Source organism: Schistocerca piceifrons, chromosome 7 (assembly GCF_021461385.2).
Source record: "Schistocerca piceifrons isolate TAMUIC-IGC-003096 chromosome 7, iqSchPice1.1, whole genome shotgun sequence".
NCBI classification, from domain to species: Eukaryota; Metazoa; Arthropoda; class Insecta; order Orthoptera; family Acrididae; genus Schistocerca; species Schistocerca piceifrons.
Window position 1 is genome coordinate 39,362,828 of NC_060144.1, and position 22,650 is coordinate 39,385,477.

The following is a 22,650-nucleotide window of genomic DNA, read 5'->3' on the forward strand; positions in this document are numbered from 1 at the left end:
GGGAATAAACAAAATGATTTCATGAACAGCATCAAATTATGTTTCAATGCTGAAACAAAAAGAAGAAAAATCATGCATCAAATGTTGGAGGTTAACTACAAAACACAGATGGAACCAATAGGAAGCAAAATGATATTTTTAGGTTTCAGGTATACGGCCAGGACTGACTACTTAGGATTACACACATGCCACAAATCCCAGGATAACAAAGATATTGACTATTTCTGCAACACAGGAAAAGTGGTCTGCTCATAGTATGACAGTGCCCATATTTGTGTGAATGTGTGTTCTCTATTTCTGAAGATGTACTTTGTATTAAAGCTTAATATGTTAGCAGTCCTTTTCATTGTGCCTGTCTGTTACTAAATGTCTCCCCTAAGCAGTGAGCAGCACATATTGTTGTAAATATGGCTTTTAGTGGTCTGTTATCAGACAAGGACTTATGAGTATAAGTAGTTCAAAGAGGGCTGTGAAGATATTGAAGACAACAAATGCCCTGGACATCACAGCATTTCTTCAGCCAATGAAACCACAGAAAAATGAAAGAAATTATTGTGAATGATCACCAAATAACAATCAGAGATGCCACTGAAGAGGTTGGCATGTCAGTTAGCTTATGGCTAAAACCTTTTTTAGATATTTTGAGTATGAAGTGTGTAACAGCAAAATTTGTTTCTTCTTCTTCTTCTTGTGCGGTCCTACAGCTGTCAGTGCAGTCTACATCTCTGTTGCCAAATGTCTTGATCTTGTCATCTGTCCTCATCCTCTTCTATTCCTTTTCTCTCCATCGCTTCTTAGACAACCTTTGGCAACACTTTCTGTAGTCTTCCTCTTCTTTTCCTCCCGAGAACTTGACATGACAGTGGTCTCTTTGCCCATCTGTCTTCTTCCATTCCCTTGACATGCTCTAACCATACTAGCTGTCTTTCTTTGATTTTGTCTGTAATACTATAATGGGTAAGCATACTTTCTCATATTTCTTCATTTCTTATGCAGTCACCTGAGGAAATTCTACATGCTCTCTCAAGTGGTCAATTCCTAAAGTTATACGTCTCTTTTTATTTCTTTCTGTGACTTCCAAACACTTATTCCTGTAACTTGTTATTGGTTTGACTATGGATTTGTTTAATCACATTTTAACCCTTAAACTCATGTTTGGGTACCAAATACAAAGGACCAAAATTGTTTAGTTTTGAAGGGAAAAAAAAGCAGTGAATGTAAGTTGCTCACAAATTGTCAGATTATTTAAAAAACAGCATAGAAGTAATGAAACATGTCATTTTTTGTTTCCATAAATTAAATTAAACCTTATGGGATGTCATTTTACAAGCACAAATGAGATTACATATGCATCGCTGAAAGAGCTAATATTTACCAAAGATTGATGTCCAGAAGTTTTTTGGGATTGGGAAAATCACTGGCTTTTAATGATGATAACATTAATTTAGGCAGATAAACATTATTATTTCAAAAACGCATGAATTCCTGTTATTTCTTAATGTAGCTTGTGTGCAGTCTGTGACAGCATATTATCAATAGATAATTTTGCATCATGGGGTAACAAATTCTATGAGGACCCTCTGAGACTTGCAAAACTAGAGTAAATTCAATTATTGATTGTGGTAGTACACTAAATGGTAAGAAACTCACATCTGGAAGAATATGAAGTTACATTTCTTGTTCCAGAAATGGTGGAACAAAGTCTGTTGAAAGGAAATAACAGGCCAACTGACACAATTCAACTGTACAGCTTGCTTAACAAAGTATTCAACAGAAGTGAGGAAATATACAATGCTGATGATCAGTAAAAACAGCTGGATTTGATGCATGGCCACATAGCATTTGATAGTGCTCACAAAGGTGCATCTACATGAGGTACCTGTGATTTAAGCTACAGTCAAACTACTAATGAAGACACACCATCCGATCACTACAATCTTGAAGATACAGAGCAGAAGGGCCAATTCAAGACAGAAATTGAAGCTCCCTATAGAAACAACAGTTTGCTAATTCTTTCTGCAGAAGAAGAAGCGTGAGTTGTAATAATAAAATAGCAAAACTGATGGTGCTAGGTTTGGATTCCAAAAATGCTGAGATATTACAAGAGGTGAACAACCTTATTGTTCCATACCCACCACCTTTTACACACTACAATAATAGGAATTCTTCTACAGAATAGAAGGAGTTGTAAAGGAGAAACTTTCTAAGTTTGTTTTCAACTTCCACTTTGCCTGTCAGACATTTTACACTCCTGGAAATGGAAAAAAGAACACATTGACACCGGTGTGTCAGACCCACCATACTTGCTCCGGACACTGCGAGAGGGCTGTACAAGCAATGATCACACGCACGGCACAGCGGACACACCAGGAACCGCGGTGTTGGCCGTCGAATGGCGCTAGCTGCGCAGCATTTGTGCACCGCCGCCGTCAGTGTCAGCCAGTTTGCCATGGCATACAGAGCTCCATCGCAGTCTTTAACACTGGTAGCATGCCGCGACAGCGTGGATGTGAACCGTATGTGCAGTTGACGGACTTTTAGCGAGGGCATATAGTGGGCATGCGGGAGGCCGGGTGGACGTACCGCCGAATTGCTCAACACGTGGGGCGTGAGGTCTCCACAGTACATCGATGTTGTCGCCAGTGGTCGGCGGAAGGTGCACGTGCCCGTCGACCTGGGACCGGACCGCAGCGACGCACGGATGCACGCCAAGACCGTAGGATCCTACGCAGTGCCGTAGGGGACCGCACCGCCACTTCCCAGCAAATTAGGGACACTGTTGCTCCTGGGGTATCGGCGAGGACCATTCGCAACCGTCTCCATGACGCTGGGCTACGGTCCCGCACACCGTTAGGCCGTCTTCCGCTCACGCCCCAACATCGTGCAGCCCGCCTCCAGTGGTGTCGCGACAGGCGTGAATGGAGGGACGAATGGAGACGTGTCGTCTTCAGCGATGAGAGTCGCTTCTGCCTTGGTGCCAATGATGGTCGTATGCGTGTTTGGCGCCGTGCAGGTGAGCACCACAATCAGGACTGCATACGACCGAGGCACACAGGGCCAACACCCGGCATCATGGTGTGGGGAGCGATCTCCTACACTGGCCGTACACCACTGGTGATCGTCGAGGGGACACTGAATAGTGCACGGTACATCCAAACCGTCATCGAACCCATCGTTCTACCATTCCTAGACCGGCAAGGGAACTTGCTGTTCCAACAGGACAATGCACGTCCGCATGTATCCCGTGCCACCCAACGTGCTCTAGAAGGTGTAAGTCAACTAACCTGGCCAGCAAGATCTCCGGATCTGTCCCCCATTGAGCATGTTTGGGACTGGATGAAGCATCGTCTCACGCGGTCTGCACGTCCAGCATGAACACTGGTCCAACTGAGGCGCCAGGTGGAAATGGCATGGCAAGCCGTTCCACAGGACTACATCCAGCATCTCTACGATCGTCTCCATGGGAGAATAGCAGCCTGCATTGCTGCGAAAGGTGGATATACACTGTACTAGTGCCGACATTGTGCATGCTCTGTTGCCTGTGTCTATGTGCCTGTGGTTCTGTCAGTGTGATCATGTGATGTATCTGACCCCAGGAATGTGTCAATAAAGTTTCCCCTTCCTGGGACAATGAATTCACGGTGTTCTTATTTCAATTTCCAGGAGTGTATATTGCTGGGTAAGCAACCAAACATTGTTGATGCAGCACTGTGCACTGCTTTTTGTGCTAAAGACAATCTTAATGTGGGGGAATGAATGTCATTTTTCCCTCTGGTATTGTAATTATATACACCACTTTTCCTTTTGAACTGTAGTCAATTATTTACAACAAGCTCCATGAGGGAATAAATATACTGTGAATCAAAAGTCAGAATGCCTAACTCCTTAAGGAGATGCCTACAAGATGATCATGGGTGAGCACAACATATTATTTTTACAGCACTTTTTGTACAATGAAGACAATATGCAAAATATGTCAACTTACTAATTTGCCTCTCCCCAAGATTTGCAAAGATTCTAACTGCAAATGTGGCTGAACTAAATCATGTTAGGGCTTTCAAAATGTGCTTCTTCCAATTTAAATTCTCTTCAATATGGACACTTAAGAATTTTGAAGTTTCCACCCTATTTATAATTTCTTTGCCACATGTTACACATTGGTGTAGTACCACAAGATGTACAGAATTGAATATGTTGCATCATTTTATAACTGAGGATGAGACCATTAGCAGAAAACCAGTCAATGATACTTTTAAGAACTTTATTTGCCATTTCTTCTGTTTTTGTATGTATACTTGGATTGATTACAATACTAGTGTCATCTGTAAAAAGAACTAGTTCTGCATGTTGTACATTACCTGGAAGATCATTTGCATATATGAGGAGCAATAGTGGACATAAGACTGAGCCTTTAGGGAACCCTATATGGGATTTCTCCACAGTCAGAATTATTAGGTTAAATTACTAAGTATAACTTTCTGCATTCTTTTGGTTAGATATATATTATCCATTGGTTGGCTATACCATCAGTCCCATAAAACTTCAGTTTATCTTAGGAGAATACTGTGATGCACATGGTCAAATGTCTTAGATAGATTGCAGAAAACACTAATTATTATTAAATGCTTACAGAGTCTGGTGAGTGAACAGTAAATGGCATCCCCAGAAAAACACTTCTGAAACCCAAACTGTGAATTGCTGAGGATATTATATTGCTAAGGTGAGATACTATTCTAGAATATGTCACCTTCTCAAAAAAATTGGAAAATGATGTCAGCAGTGAAACAGGTCAGTAGCTATTGACATTTCTCTTTTCATCTAACAATGGCATATTTCAGTCTCTCTGGAAAAATACCTCCAGTTTGTTATGAATTACATATTTCACATATAAGACTGGGCTTATTATATGGGAATAAATCTTTAGTTCTCTTGGAAACACCATCTAAACCAGATGAGTTTTAGTTATTGGGAATTTCAGATGGAGAAGTTGTTGATATATTCGTATGATTGAATTTTATGGAACTACTCTTTCAACATACTGCTGTGATTTTTCTCTTGAACTGTTTGTCCCTAGGTTTCTTACTTTATTTACAAAATGATTATTAAATACATTTGCTACCTGTGACTCATCATTTATGGCCCTTCCATTCAGTTCAGTTGTGATGTTATTCTGATCTGTGGCTGGTTGTTCTGTCTCTCATTCCACTATGTTCCATACAGCCTTAAGTCTGTTGCAATATTACTGATCTCTGACATTATGTGCATGTTCCTTGAATTTTTAATAATTTTTCTTAGCAATTTTTAGTAATTTTTTAGTGTGCAATTACTGCAGGATCTATACTCGTTCTTGCAAAAATATACATTTCCATTCACAAGTTACTTTAACTATTCTATTTATAAAGGAAGATGAAAATTTGCTTGTGTCTTCCTAAGAGACAGTTTCTACTCATTCCAGCTATTAAGCATAGACCAGATGTGACTGTGATTCAAACAAATAGTATCAGCAGAAATTGAGAGATTTATGCCGATTAAATCAAAGAGAGAGAGAACTGGCATCCCATGACAACCAAAACAGGTCAAAACACTATTGCAGAAGCAATGAAAAGAAGCATGCTAAGTTTAAAAGAACAAAAAATCAAAATAAGGGATGTTTTACTGAAGCTTGAAACAGTGTGGACTTTAATATGAAATCCTCTTAATAGTTTCATAATGAAACACTGTCTTTTTTGCTATTCAATAATGGAATGGTAGAGAAATAGTCTGAAAGAGGTTCAAGGAATCCCCTTCGAGGCAGGTAAAGGTGAACTGCATTGTAGCCATGTAGATGTAGAAGTAAATGAATGTCTGGTGCAAGGTAAGATACTTTGAAAGGAGGAGCAGGGGTTTATATTTTCAAAAGAAGAGAAGAGGAGATCCAAGAAAACAAAGTCTTAGAGACTAGTACATTTACCAAGTACATTCAGGAAAATACAAGACATACTTCAATGCTGTAGGTTCAAAGAACATAGAAACTTAGGTGATGTGAATGAATCTCAGTTGGGATTTAGAAAAATGAAGACCATTGAAAATGCTATGGACTAGGCACTAAAGGTGATAAACATATCATAGCAAAAATACATGCTTGATATAATGACATACAGTGGCCTGGCTTTTTCTCTACACTGAGGCAAATAGGATGTCTGAGAAGTCTCTGAGTCTTCAGGATTATCGCAGAGCAAAGAAAGCCAAACTGGTCTGCCTGAGGAAAGTAACAGAAAAACAGGAAATACTAGGGTAGAGCTAAAAGAAAATGGTTGAGGTGTAGTGGCAGCATTTCACGCACAGTGTTCAAAAAATAAACTCAAAGTAGCAAAAGTAAAATAATATACATGGTGCTTAAAGTGAAACTGTCATCGACAAACAACCCAACTATATGAATAATAACAGTCTGATCAAGAGATGGGAGGTAGCAGGGTACTTGGGACTGCACATTTATGAGAAACAAAATTTTAGTAAACACATTGAAATATTGTGACAGAGAGTTCTAATTTTGATGAAAAGTTATGAAGAATTAGCCAAGATAAGTTTCATCTGCCCATAGATACCATTAGAGTATATCATGAAGCTTCCATAGTGTGAGTGCAAAGATTAGGGAAATGCACAATAGTGCAGAGAAGCATATTACTAAGAGTTACAGGTGCATACCTGTACTTCTATGGAAGCTCTTCTCATAAAATTAGGAGTATGTCCCCTAGCCCTAGTAATCAGAAAGAAGGAAGCACAATACTAGTTATGAATATTTACAGATACTAGGGCAAAAAGCAAATACCAAGCTAGAAGTCACCTCATGCATAACACAAGAATTGTAGGGGGACCATTACACAGGAACTACAAGATGGCATGTCTATGAGATCTTTCTCAGTGTGTGGAAAAGGTTCATATGAAGTATATTCTATCACTGAGAGGTAGATTCATTTTCTTACAGGATGTGGATCTTACATGACATATCTGAGCAGAATACAACATCAACTAAATGGTAACTGCGACTGTGGGCAATTTGCAAAACCAGACCATATTATTAAACAATGTGTTCACTTCAGGGATGTCACCCAATGAGAAAGAGGGGGAATATAGTATGAAACAGTACACATTAGAATAAGGAGGGTGAGCTGAATATTTATATTGAGATACAAGAGAGGAATAACACTGGTTCAAAATAAAGAAGTAACTATAAGTGAAGATGGCAGTATAGATATGCATCAATCAGCATGTGGCAGGGTGATAGCATTGGGGAGTGTGGGGAATTACTTCTGCAGAGTGTGGGACAGTTGCCTGCAACATACTGGTGTACGACTATAAAACCAACAAACTGACACTTGGCATTTTGTCCTACAGAAGGAACTTCAGAGCCAGTGGTTATATAGTAGTGACAGTGGTATAAAGTTTTTGTATGTCCATCCTTGTGCCTGGAGGTCTGAGGGACTTCGGTCATTCATTACTGTAAGAAAATGAAACACCTACAGCTGTCCTTATGATGTCATTTATTGTGCAGCTACTAGTTTCGGCACTTCAGCACACCATCTTCAGGCCTTAATTGATGCTGAAGGGGTTATCATGATCCAAATATACAATGCATCAGTGACCAACAATTGGTTTATGTAGATTACTTGTGATGTCATCTCTCCAACCATCACCTGACAGTATCCTATGTGTTGCACATTTCCTTACTTACATAGGATACAGAGATATGGGATTAGTTGGTTTCTACACAAATACATTTTTCTTTAAAAAATGAAAGGGCTGCTCCAGAATAAGGACATGTGCACAATTCAGTTATTATATTACACAGCTGTATGTCCATAAATATATTTTCTCATATTAAAAAAAAATGATTGTGCTGGAGCATTTGATAAAACAAGAACAGTAATGGTTATCTGCTCTTCCTTTTATTTACATACATAACCTTTTATCTTTTATTTGCTGCAACACATTCCTATTTTAAAAAAAAATAAAAATAAAAAATAATATAATAACTGAATTGTGTACATTTCTACATTCTGGTGCAGCCCACTCAATTTTTTTTAAAGAAAAACATATTCAGTTGTGTAAACATTTAATCTTTTATCTTTGTATGCAATGTAAAGAAGCATATCTGTAACATGTAGAACATCTTTGAACTGACACTGTAAGCATAATGTACAGTGGAGAGGATGTACAATAGGGAACAGTGTGCAGACTTTTTACAATTCCACCTCCCCTGTAAGTTCAATCCACAGTTAGAAATTCATGTTTTTTAACCTCAATGGTGCCACATAGGAATGCAGTCTTTCTTGGCAAATTTTGATCATGAAGTCTTCTCGGGTTATCAGTTACATCAAGGCACTTTTCTGTGGTGTTCTCAAAATCACCTTTCTAAATAAACAATTTGTATCATTAGCAAAAGATGAAACACAGCATACACTGCCCACTGGTTTGCTAGTGAGAAAAGATGTCTGTACTCTTCACCAACACCAGCTATGTAAATAAACGATTCTCCAACTGTAGATGATGATGTGAGCCATCGAAATGTGTAGTGGCCAAATAAACAAGTTACTGATGCAGTGGACTGTTTGTTTTTATTTATCAACACTAGTGGCATTCATAATGTCTTCCTCTATGGATGAAATATTCACATAGTTAGTGTGTTAATAAATTTAGTTACTAACTAGCATTATCTTGGTAATTAATGAATTAGCTGAAAATTGTTATCTCTTTCTAATAATTGCTAAAAGAAATTATAGAGTAATAGTTTTATATTCAGTAAAAAGTTGTTTTTGTTGCTGTGGTCTTTAGTCTGAAGACTGACTTTATGAAGTTCTCCATGCTGTTCTATCCTGTGTGAGATTTTTCATCTCTGAATAACTACTGAAACCTCATACTTTTATTTCAAAATCCTATATTCTCTGCTAGACTACACTGTTTATGGTCCATATTTCCTCCTTTCAAGACACTGCCCATTCTGTTCAACTGCTCTTCCAAGTCCTTTGCTGTCTCTGACAAAATTACAATGTCATCGGCAAATGGTTGGGTCTTTATTCCTTCTCCATGAATTTTAACACCTCCTCCAAAGTTTTCTTTGGTTTTCATCATTGTTTGCTCAATGTACAGATTAAATAACATCTGGGATTTGCTACAATCCTGTAACATTCCCTTCTCAACCACTGCTTCCCTTTTATGCCCCTAACTCTGGTTTCTGTACAAGTTGTAAATATCTTTTTTGCTTCATGCATTTACTACTGCTACCTTAAGAATTTCAAAGAGAGTATTCCAGTCATCCAGTGGCCTTGTTTTGACATAAATATTTCAGTTCTCTCTCAGTTCTTCTTTCAGATCATATCCCCTCTCTCATTTTCATCTATGTCCTCTTTCCTCTCCATAATAATGCCTTCAAGTTCATTTCCCCTATACAGACCCTGTATATATTCTTTCCACCTTTCAGCTTTCCCATCTTTGCTTAGTACTGGCTTCCCACCTGAGCTTTTGATGTAATACTGCTGCTCCTCTTCTCTCCAAAGGCCTCTTCAGTTTTCCTATATGCAGTCTTTGTATTTCCCCTAGTGAAATATGCTTCTAAATCTTTACATTTGTCCTCTAACCATTCCTTTTTAGCCATTTTTCACTCTGTCAATCTCATCTTTTAGATGTTTGTACTCTCTTTCACCTGCTTTATTTGCTGCCATTTTTATATTTTCAACTTTCAATAAATAAATTCAATATGTCCTGCAGTATCCATGGATTAACAAAAGTTATGGCCTGCTTTATGCAGTTTATGCTACAAAGCATTATTAATTTATTCATTTATAGATAGTTCACATACAGGCCAGCCAGCTAGAAACTAAGCTGATTAAATAAAAAGTTACAATCTGATTTAGTCTCTGCATGTGACAGGCCTATATGTAAACTAACTATAAATAGATAAATAAAATAATATAAAACTTATTAGCATAAATCACATCATTGCTGTAACAATTAGGCAATATTTCCATAAATGAGAATCATATCCAGTTTTTCTACTGTCTTATACATTGCAAAAGTCTGAACTGATTCATGAGCACAGAGCACAGACTGATGGGCTTCAAATATAGCTACCATACCCGAGTCACATGTCTGATTACATTCTGTACAGGAGGACAGACATTTGTGTGACCTCTTCTCCAGACAGCAGGAGAGTGGCTGATTATGTTCCACACATGTTTTGGCTACAGTGTCCTCTTTGAAGGCTCTTTCCAGTGTCACAGGAAAAGTGTACACCTCCATAAAGCAGATAAAAGGGAAAGTTAATGTCATAATTCAGCAGGTATAACGATTAAAAATTATTTGTTACGTCAGAAAATACCACGTTGTCAACTAGAAATTAGAGAAAACTGCATCTTCAAATATTTATTCATTCTACATATATTTAGGTGGCCTGCTAAGCTGTGTCACCCTGTCCAGATGGCTGATATGTGGTACCTGAAATCAGTTTAAAGTTATGTAAGTGCTTAGCAAGAAACAGCTTTTAAAAACAGGAGATGGGTAGTGTAAGAGGAGGACAAGTATCTTATTTCTGAGTAGTGTTTTATGTATAAAAAAAGTAAAAATAATGCTGTCATTAATTTGGAAGTTTTGTTTTGACACCATAGTGCTTTACCATCTTGATGTGACTGGAGGTGGTAAACCTTGTCTTCCTCAGACCTTACACTTGACTTACAGCTAATTGTAGGGGGACCTACAGTTTAATTTGGACAAAAACTTCAGACATTTCCTGCAGTGGTGACTTCTGCCTGTTAATATGTAACATGTCACATTCTACAACTGTGAAGCCTCTCTTTTATGAAAAGATTTACTAAGCATTATGCGTGAATGAATGCAGGTGCAAACACCGAGAAGAGAAATGCAATCGGAGACAATAATGTGGGGATGAAATGCCGAGGAATATCTGAAAAGAACAGTGTTTAGCATGAAAATAGGTAAGCTGGAAAATGTGCATGAAAAAGAATAAAGGTAAGTTTAATATTGAAGCACAAAATAATGTTAAACCACATCAAGTGCCAAACCTCTTCTTTATATTCTTTATGAACACAGATACCATAAGTGAGCCACTTGGATGAGTGAGACCCATATAATGTAAATGTCAAAAGAGACAATATTATGAAAAGGACAGTTGCAACTCACTGTATAGTAGAGATGCGTCTGAGTCACAGACAAGCACAACAAAAAGACAGTGAAACAAAGCTTTTGGCCAAACAGGTCTTCATCAGGATTGGACAAAACAAACACACACACACACACACACACACACACACAACCTTAGTCTCTGGCTGAGAAATATCAAAAGAAGAAATATGAACTACGTATCATGACTGACAGAAAACTAATTACACATTATTAAGCAACAAGCAGCCATCGTTTACTGGCACATGTTTGTCTTCTTTTTACTCTTAACTGTTTTCTTAAATTGTGACATGTTCCATCAAAATCTACTGGCTCTGTGACAGTGGATGAGCAGTTTACAACAGTGCAGTCTTGCACTCTGCTGGAAAACTATGTGTAAAGGGTTTGATATGAAAGAGCTGACACTAAGGCCACAAATTTGACAACTTACGAAACATGTTCAGTTAGTAATAGTTGGATTCAATATGTTCAAAACAGCATCCATTTGAATTCACATAATCTTCAATATGTCCCTGCTTAAAAAATATCTTAACATCATTTTCCATGATGCTGTATAGGATCTCCACTGTTTTTCCCAGAAAAAGTGTGTACAGAACTGCTGGTCCACTGCCACTGAGTTGACCATTAATAATGAAATGAGTCACAGCATGAGCACACAGTTCAATGTTAAAAAAACATTCATGCATTAATATGCTGTGTAAAATATTTTTTTTTGTTATATAAGAAATATATTCAGTAGACATTTATTCTTAGTTTCCTTCCACATTAACCAAATGGTTCAAATGGCTCTGGGCACAATGGGACTTAACATCTTAGGTCATCAGTCCCCTAGAACTTAGAACTAGTTAAACCTAACTAACCTAAGGACATCACACATATCCATGCCCGAAGCAGGATTCGAACCTGCGACCGTAGCAGTCTCGCGGTTCTGGACTGAAGCGCCTAGAACCGCACGGCCACCGTGGCCGGCTCCACATTAATCTTCAGAAAAACTGGTGCACATGAATAGGAACACTGCCTATGTTGATTAAAATTATCAAAGTGGTTATAAAATTTACAGATTGCATATAGATTTGGACATGGAAGGCAGTAATTAATCGTATAATACTAAAAAGTAACACTTCATATGAAGACACATTAGTCTCTTGCCACGTTTCATTAAATTCAAAAGTTAAAGGATTACAGTGTCAAATTATTTACTAACATATAACACAATTATTAGCAACTGCCATGGTAACACTAATTTTCAATTAAAAAATTACTTAAATAATATTGCTTTGTACACATGTGATCATTCTACAAGCACAAAACAAAAATTAAATAGTCACAAGATATTATCTACTGACCTGTGCATGCTTTGATACCCAGTGCCTAAGCACATTAAGCACACGCATGGTGGCAGCAGTCGACATGACCGACTCTTTCCTGCGATTACGTTCACGGCAGCTGCCAGAGGCTGACCTTAGACTGGCATCACCCACACTACAGCGGCCTCTTATACTGCCAGGTCCTCCATCACTGCCTTTGATTACTGATGGTGGTGAGGCATGATCCCTGGGGTTACTTGAAGCTGAAGTTGCAATGGCAAATGCAGCTGCTGCTGTTGAAGTACTGCTCCTAGCAAAAGATGCTATACTTCTAAGTACATTTAATTGAAACCTATGTTCAGCAAGAAGAATGGGAGTGTACAGATCTAAAGAACAGTGATAAAAGTACAATTCCTTTCTACATTGTTTCATGCATTTTAAAAAAACTGCTGTGAAACAGAAATAGTTAAAAACTGTGTTACTATAAGCTGCATAATACTTTCATAACAATGTGGTCCAATGTGAAGAAGATAAATCCCAAGTTCACCTCAGTAAAATACATTCCATGTTCACATAAGCAAGCACTGTATGTTCTGTAGAATAATTATTTCTCCTGTTATTTTCTTGATCCTGAAATGCAACTATTAAGTAGAAACACGTAAAATAAAGAAAATACAACCACTCACCTATAGTTGACTGATACATGGCATATAAAATACACAACAGAAAACACTGTTTCCAGTATCTTTCAACCTCTTGCTCTTTCCACAGTAGACGCACACACATTCACACTTAAACCACATAGACGGACAAAGGAATCTGTGTGTACATTTAGGAGTCTGTGTAGCTGTGTGTGAATGTGTGTACTTGTACAAGAGAAAGAGCTGGAGGTTGAAAGATAGGGCAAAGACTGTTCTATGTTGTGTGTTTCTATGTACTGAACATCAATGAACTATAGGCAAGTGGTTGACTTTCCTTTGTTTTATGTATTATTCCAGCCAGAGATTTCCATTGTTGTTATAATTGTTAAGCAAAACTAACCACTGAGTGCAGTTATTTTACAATAATTGAGAATACCATCAATACTGCAATTTTGGTATTTATTTCCTAAAAATGAATAAAATTATGATGATAGGATGACAGATAAACTATGTTAAAGGACACCACTGTTTAATTTTGGAATGTGCATACACTCATGGAGATGCATATATTTTGGTGTAGAGTTAATGATATTGTTTGAGGTAGTATCATATGCATAAAATAATAATAATAATACCAGAAACAAATAACAAAAAGAAGGCTGCAATAACCTTGAAATCTCCTTGCAAAGCTTACAAAAATGTGAAAGCCCAATGAGACTCATAAATCAGTCAAAAAAGATATAGCAAAACTCAATTAATTAGAGAAGATCAATGAAATAAACAGTATCAAGAGTTACAATGGAAACAGAAACAGGGCAGTGTTGGGAATATGTGTTGATGAGGAAAAGGAAATTGTAAATGTTGAAACAATAAAAATTGACTACATAATACAATAATTAAAAACAGGGGAGGAGTGGAGGGAGCTGCAGGAAAAGATGAAATAAACACAGAAATAATCAAACATGCAGGAAATTCTTTTCATCTAAAAGTTATTCGAAATAGATCATGGGCATGAAAGTGGCTATGCATCAGGTCTCATAAGGGCAATCAAAAGTTTAAAACTTGAAACAGAAAAATTAATAAATACAGAAGAGAAAGGACACATGAGATTAAAATCAATCAAGAAGTGAGATGAGGGGTGTTCTCTTTCTCCTACTCTTGTTAAAATTGCTGTTGACAATGACCTTAAAAATTTACAACCACATAATTATCCAGGAATTAAATTACATAAAAAACATTCATTTAAGTGCATTAATATATGCTTATGATAAACAAATTATTCAAGAAAGGGAAGATGACCTCCACTTGGCAGTACACTGACTCAGACAGATATTCTGGCCCAAGCTACCCGAGCTGGCAGTCATGTGTGCTGGAGGTGTGCTTGCTTGTGTGTGTGTGTGTGTGTGTGTGTGTGTGTGTGTGTGAGTGTCTTTTAATTATGCCTGTCTGCAAGTTAATGGGCCTTCTTTAAGGTAAGAAGCAATCTATCCTTTCCTACATTGTTAAAATTTCTTTGTGTAAGGTGAAAGTTATGGCCTTACTCAATTTAGCCAAAAATAGTAATTGATAATGAAGTCAATTTTTAAATATCTGGACAGTGGCACAAGTTATGATTGTGGGGACATTCATCCTTGAGTGACCATACATCTCTGGCATCAGTGGTGTAGAAGTTCTTGGGACAGCGTAATGTGACTTAAGTGTGAGCTGGACAATGCAGCTGACTACACACTCTGTACTAGTGCTCTATTTAATAAACAGTATTCTCATGATGCAGGTGTGTTGTATCTATCAGTGGCATATAACTGCCGTAATATCTCACTTCCTATGCTGGTGACTCTATCCCAACCACAAAAATGTGCCAATTCATCTCCAAACATGATCATGCTAACTACGCAGTGACACCGCAACCATCATATGCCACATCACCAGGCACGACATCTACATCAATGGATGCCACTCACAGCAATGCAATGAAGGATCAGTGTGGATAATGTGTGAATCCAACTGTGAAAACTGAGTGTGTGGATAATACATTTTTGTAACGTAGCCACAGCGGCATGACACCTCATCAACAATGGTGGCCTACAATGAACCCATTTGTTGTTGTTGTTGCGGTCTTCAGTCCTGAGACTGGTTTGATGCAGCTCTCCATGCTACTCTATCCTGTGCAAGCTTCTTCATCTCCCAGTACTTACTGCAACCTACATCCTTCTGAATCTGCTTAGTGTATTCATCTCTTGGTCTCCCTCTATGATTTTTACCCTCCACGCTGCCCTCCAATGCTAAATTTGTGATTCCTTGATGCCTCAAAACATGTCCTACCAACTGATCCCTTCTTCTAGTCAAGTTGTGCCACAAACTTCTCTTCTCCCCAATCCTATTCATTACCTCCTCATTAGTTACGTGATCTACGCACCTTATCTTCAGCATTCTTCTGTAGCACCACATTTCGAAATCTTCTATTCTCTTCTTGTCCAAACTAGTTATCGTCCATGTTTCACTTCCATACATGGCTACACTCCATACAAATACTTTCAGAAACGACTTCCTGACACTTAAATCTATACTCGATTTTAACAAATTTTTCTTCTTCAGAAATGATTTCCTTGTCATTGCCAGTCTACATTTTATATCCTCTCTACTTCGACCATCATCAGTTATTTTACTCCCTAAATAGCAAAACTCCTTTACAACTTTAAGTGTCTCATTTCCTAATCTAATTCCCTCAGCATCACCCGATTTAATTTGACTACATTCCATTATCCTCATTTTGCTTTTGTTGATGTTCATCTTATATCCTCCTTTCAAGACACTGTTCATTCCGTTCAACAGCTCTTCCAAGTCCTTTGCTGTCTCTGACAGAATTACAATGTCATCAGCGAACCTCAAAGTTTTTACTTCTTCTCCATGAATTTTAATATCTACTCCGAATTTTTCTTTTGTTTCCTTTACTGCTTGCTCAATATACAGATTGAATAACATCGCGGAGAGGCTACAACCCTGTCTCACTCCTTTCCCAACCACTGCTTCCCTTTCATGCCCCTCGACTCTTATAACTGCCATCTGGTTTCTGTACAAATTGTAAATAGCCTTTCGCTCCCTGTATTTTACCCCTGCCACCTTCAGAATTTGAAAGAGAGATTTCTCTAAGTCTACAAATGCTAGAAACGTAGGTTTGCCTTTTCTTAATCTTTCTTCTGAGATAAGTCGTAAGGTTAGTATTGCCTCACGTGTTCCAACATTTGTACGGAATCCAAACTGATCTTTCCCGAGGTCCGCTTCTACCAGTTTTTCCATTCGTCTGTAAAGAATTCGCGTTAGTATTTTGCAGCTGTGACATATTAAACTGATAGTTCAGTAATTTTCACATCTGTCAACACCTGCTTTCTTTGGGATTGGAATTATTATATTCTTCTTGAAGTCTGAGGGTATTTCGCCTGTCTCATACATCTTGCTCACCAGATGGTAGAGTTTTGACATGACTGGCTCTCCCAAGGCCATCAGTAGTCCCGGGGCCTTGCTTCGACTCAGGTCTTTCAGTGCTCTGTCAAACTCTTCACGCAGTATCTTATCTCCCATTTCGTCTTCATCTACATCCTCTTCCATTTCCATAATATTGTCCTCAAGTACATTGCCCTTGTATAAACCCTCTATATACTCCTTCCACCTTTCTGCCTTCCCTTCATTGCTTAGAACTGGGTTGCCATCTGAGCTCTTGATATTCATACAAGTGGTTCTCTTCTCTCCAAAGGTCTCTTTAATTTTCCTGTAGGCAGTATCTATCTTACCCCTAGTGAGACAAGCCTCTACATCCTTACATTTGTCCTCTAGCCATCCCTGCTTAGCCATTTTGCACTTCCTGTCGATCTCATTTTTGAGACGTTTGTATTCCTTTTTGCCTGCTTCATTTACTGCATTTTTATATTTTCTCCTTTCATCAATTAAATTCAATATTTCTTCTGTTACCCAAGGATTTCTATTAGCCCTCGTCTTTTTACCTACTTGATCGTCTGCTGCCTTTACTACTTCATCCCTCAGAGCTACCCATTCTTTTTCTACTGCATTTCTTTCCCCCATTCCTGTCAATTGTTCCCTTATGTTCTCCCTGAAACTCTCTACAACCTCTGGTACTTTCAGTTTATCCAGGTCCCATCCCCTTAAATTCCCACCTTTTTGCAGTTTCTTCAGTTTCAATCTGCAGTTCATAACCAATAGATTGTGGTCAGAATCCACATCTGCCCCTGGAAATGTCTTACAATTTAAAACCTGGTTCCTAAATCTCTGTCTTACCATTATATAATCTATCTGATACCTTTTAGTATCTCCAGGATTCTTCCAAGTATACAACCTTCTTTTATGATTCTTGAACCAAGTGTTAGTTATGATTAAGTTATGCTCTGTGCAAAATTCTACAAGGCGGCTTCCTCTTTCATTTCTTCCCCCCAATCCATATTCACCTACTATGTTTCCTTCTCTCCCTTTTCCTACTGACGAATTCCAGTCACCCATGACTATTAAATTTTCGTCTCCCTTCACTACCTGAATAATTTCTTTTATCTCGTCATACATTTCATCTATTTCTTCATCATCTGCAGAGCTAGTTGGCATATAAACTTGTACTACTGTAGTGGGTGTGGGCTTCGTGTCTATCTTGGCCACAATAATGCGTTCACTATGCTGTTTGTAGTAGCTAACCTGAACTCCTATTTTTTTATTCATTATTAAACCTACTCCTGCATTACCCCTATTTGATTTTGTATTTATAACCCTGTATTCACCTGACCAAAAGTCTTGTTCCTCCTGCCACCAAACTCCCACTATATCTAACTTTAACCTATCCATTTCCCTTTTTAAATTTTCTAACCTACCTGCCCGATTAAGGGATCTGACATTCCACACTCCGATCCGTAGAACGCCAGTTTTCTTTCTCCTGATAACGACGTCCTCCTGAGTAGTCCCCGCCCGGAGATCCGAATGGGGGACTATTTTACCTCCGGAATATTTTACCCAAGAGGACGCCATCATCATTTAATCATACAGTAAAGCTGCATGTTCTCGGGAAAAAATATGGCTGTAGTTTCCCCTTGCTTTCAGCCATTCGCAGTACCACAACAGCAAGGCTGTTTTGGTTATTGTTACAGGGCCAGATCAGTCAATCATCCAGACTGTTGCCCCTGCAACTACTGAAAAGGCTGCTGCCCCTCTTCAGGAACCACATGTTTGTCTAGCCTCTCAACAGATACACCTCCATTTTGGTTGCACCTACAGTACGGCCATCTGTATTGCTGAGGCACGCAAGCCTCCCCACCAACGGCAAGGTCCATGGTTCATGGGGGGATGAACCCATTAATCGTCTTAAATCCAATGAATCCCACATGCTCCTTCGAGTGCCTTCTCGATTCTAATCATCTGTGCAATGCCATGTTCACATCACCCGTGTCTTCCATGCCACACAATGTATTTCAACATTCACAATTTGCCATGCAACAATCAACTATGCATGAACAATCAGCAGCTATCTTTCCTCACACACTTAAGGACACAATGTAACGACCAGTAAATTGACATGTTCAGCTAGTACTCAGCTTGTGGTTCATAATCATTAGCTGCATTTTTCAGAGAACCAGCATTTTCAATGACCAGTCGAACCGGGTGGGCCACTCGGAATTAATTTACGATACCATCAAGTTACCTCCAGCAGAGAGTAGATATGAGACGGCCATACTGCTGTTGTTATAGAGACAATCCCACATGCTAGAACAGCAGCTTCAAGAGGTCATGTACAAGATCAAACTGTGTGATAGTACACCATTATATCTCTGGCACCAGACCTCAGCTTTTCCAGCATTTATATCAGACTCCACACTGTTAAGCCCTGTGGTTGTGAAGCTAGTAATAGACCTATACTTTGACATGATCAAGAATGAGACAGGGTCTATTGGATAGTGCTTGGCTATGGTTGACAGAATGTTCATTGTCATTTACTATAGGAAAAAACTAACTCCGCCCCAAGGTTTGACTTGGCAGTGCACGTGGCAGACCACACCCCTGGTGCTGAACCAATTCATACAGAAAACTATCACAAATGCATGATCTGTAATAATAACATTATAGATCTGGTCATCCCCAACAGAACAGACATAAAAGGCCATGATCATGGCAGATCGCATCACTCCTTGCCACTTGCACAGCTGTGCACACTAGCACACATGGCAACACCATCACACATCCCACACTGGCTACAGATGCTGCTTGCTGCTGGTATCATACGCAGATCAACAATGATGCACAGAAATGCTAGGATCCCTGCCGGTACCCAGACTCCAGGCAGTAGGCACTCTGGCTTGCAACACCTCACTGAGTCACCTCCAACCCACTATGATGTCTAACACACACACACACACACACACACACACACACACACACACACACACACACCCCTCAACTGTTGCTCACGAATGTCTCTTCATCTTGGACAAAGCATCAAACCAATATCTATTAATCACCATGGGCTCTGATGTTAGCACACTTCCATGCTCCTCCATTCTGATTTTTGAACCTACAGCACTCTAACATTCCAGGCTGCCAGCGACGAACATTAGTCTATATGGCACCCTTGCACTCACAATTAACCTGTCAGACACAGACCAGTGTCCTGGACCTTCCTGGTTACCGACATGGTAGAACCAGTTTTGAGAATCTACAATCTACATCACTGGCTGTTTGCCATATGCCCTGCAGTCCATGCTCATTTGCCACCTCATGGACGAATGAGTGCAAGCTGTCTCCGCCTCTTCCACATCTCTACAACTACTGCCCTACGTGCTTTCCCTTAGTAGCACCATCAACAAACTTTCAGAGGACATTCTTCACACACACACACACACACACACACACACACACACACACACACACACACACCAATGTCATACTGCTTGCAACATGTAGATTCAATCACTATGTACAGAAAATGACGAGATTCGATGTTGCATCACTGCTGTGGCCCTAGAGGCAGCACATGAGCAGCTCCACATAGCAAACCTGCCACCCTGAGGTAGTAAATAGCAGTGCACAGTGTCAGTTAACAGTGCTCCTGACCCAACCACCTCATGTCTATGTGCACAGGCTTGTGCTGTTCATGATGGATCTATGCATTGTATAACAACAGACAGACGCCTAGTTCAAAATAAACCACAACAGTTAGCCCCAACAGATCTACAACTTGCCAAAGCCACAGTTAGTGAAAGCCTGCAAGTAGGAATTGTTCACCCTTCAGATAGTTCCTGGGCCTCCAGAATCAAGCATTTTCCCAACAAAGATGGCTCCACCAGATTGTGTAGTGATTACAGAGTCCTTAGTTCCTGTACAGTGCACGACAGGTATCCCATTCCCAACATACAGGACTTTACGTATGTCCTTGTTGGCATTACAATTTTTAGCATGATTGATTGCAAGCATGCATAACTACAAATACTAATACACCTCAACAACATCCAAAGGATTGTCATTATAACTCCATTCAGACTGTTTGTATGCCATACGAGCTTAAAAATGCTGTGCAGACTTGTCAGTGGTTCATTGATGATCTCCTGTTCTGCTTGCTCTTCTGCTCTATGTACCTGGATGACATACTCATCTTCTTTTGTTCCTAGGACAAGCACTCATGGCACGTAAAATGAGCTCTGGCCATACTGCAGGAGGGCGGGATGGTCATTAACTAGGTGAAATCACACCTTTGGCAGGTGAAAATTACATTCCTCAGGCATTCTCTTAACACTACTGGCATCAAACTGACAACTGAATGTGTGCTACTGGTACAAGGCCTTCCTCACCACAAAACATACTGTGACTTAACTACGATTCCTCAGGATTCTCAACTTTCACTACAGACATGTCCCACAGGCAGCTGAGTTTCAGATCCCCAAAGGCAGCTGAGTTGCAGATCCCCTAACAAATCCTTTGAAAGACAAAGGGAAAAAGAAGTTACCTTCAACTCAGGAATAAGAAAAGTGTTTTTGCATGCTAAAAATTGCCTGGCTTAAGAGCAGTTATGTTTGTACACAACAGACATGAATGACACCACAACTGGAGCAGTTCTTAACAGATTATTAATGGTGTGCCACAACCAGTTCAATTTTCCTCCAAGAAACCCTCAGTCATGATATTGAAATGGTCAGTATTTGACTGCGATCTCTGCTGGGCATTATTTCAATGAAGACCTCAAAGGTCATCATGTAACAACATTTACAGACCATAAGCTCTAGGCCGATGCCATTCAGAACGTGTCCACAGATGCCAGCCCCCCGACATTTCCATCACTTCAATGTTATTTAACAATACACGACTAACATCTGACATATGCAATGAACCGAGGGTACCATTGCCAATTATTTCTCATGTCTTTCTGCAATCTCCATACAATTACAAAGTCTTGGCCCAACAGTAAACAAATGATCCAACCATCACTCAACCACTTGCTGATGGGAATACAAGCCTTCAGTTTTAACAACATGCTTTGCTTTTGACATTACTGTGTGATGTCTCTCTGGGAAAACCATAGGCACTGGTTGCCTCAACATGCTACATGAAGTATTTGACAGACTTCACAACCTGAACCTTCCTTGTGCCAGGACAATGTCATTGCTGGTTACAGACCATTTTGTGTGACCTAATGCCAAACATAACTGTTGGCATTGAGCATGATCCCGTTTACCCTGCCAACAAGGCACAATTGGGTGTCACGCTCAATCTATATTGGGCAACTTTCCCATCCCAATAGCACATTTCAAACACATTCACTTTGACATTGTCAGGCCACTGCTCAAGTTCAAAGGATTTTGTTACATTCTCTCTGCCACTGACAGAATGACTCACTGGGTGGAGCAATATTACGGCGGACCCCATTGCATGGACTTTTATCAAACTATGGATTGTGCACTTTGGGATATGTAACTGTATTATGAACAACCAGGGCAGACAGATAAAGTCAGCCCTTTTCAGTGCTCAGTGCTCAGTGCTCAGTGCCTCTATGGGATCATCCATATGTGCACTGCTGCTTATCATCCACAAAGCAACAGCCTGGTGGAGAGATGGCATAGAATGATGAAAGCAGCACTTGTGTGCCATGGCAGCTTGGCAGCTCATGGACCAACATGCTTCCGCAAGTCCTATTAGGCTCATGAACTGTACACACAAACAACCTCCAGGCTTCACTTGACAAAGCGGTGTATGGAGAACTCCTTCCACTCCCTGCAGATTATAACCTGCATGCGACTAACATTGGCAAATTCAGTATTCAACAATTGGTATAACACATGAAAAAATCACAAACACCTTATTTGAGACACTACAAAATGTTCAAACGTGGAACTCCTGCCTTTGGCATTTTGATTAACAAGGAACTTACCACTGTCTCCCTTAACAGCCTCAAACCGGTGTGGATACTGCAAGACAGACACCCTAGAAGATAACAATGAAGCTCACCTTGACAACCACAACATTGACACATGCAATGCCACATGTCAAGAGCT

The 22,650-nt window shown here is 39.4% G+C and overlaps 1 protein-coding gene across 1 annotated transcript in view; it reads right to left on the reverse strand.

Annotated features, from left to right (window-relative positions):
* LOC124805408 (ras-specific guanine nucleotide-releasing factor 1-like) overlaps positions 1 to 22,650 on the reverse strand; it is an 871,442-nt gene that overhangs the window by 283,631 nt on the left and 565,161 nt on the right. Inside the window, 1 exon segment of the mRNA XM_047265969.1 lies at positions 12,519 to 12,789. Within this exon segment, the coding sequence (XP_047121925.1) occupies positions 12,519 to 12,789 (271 nt within the window).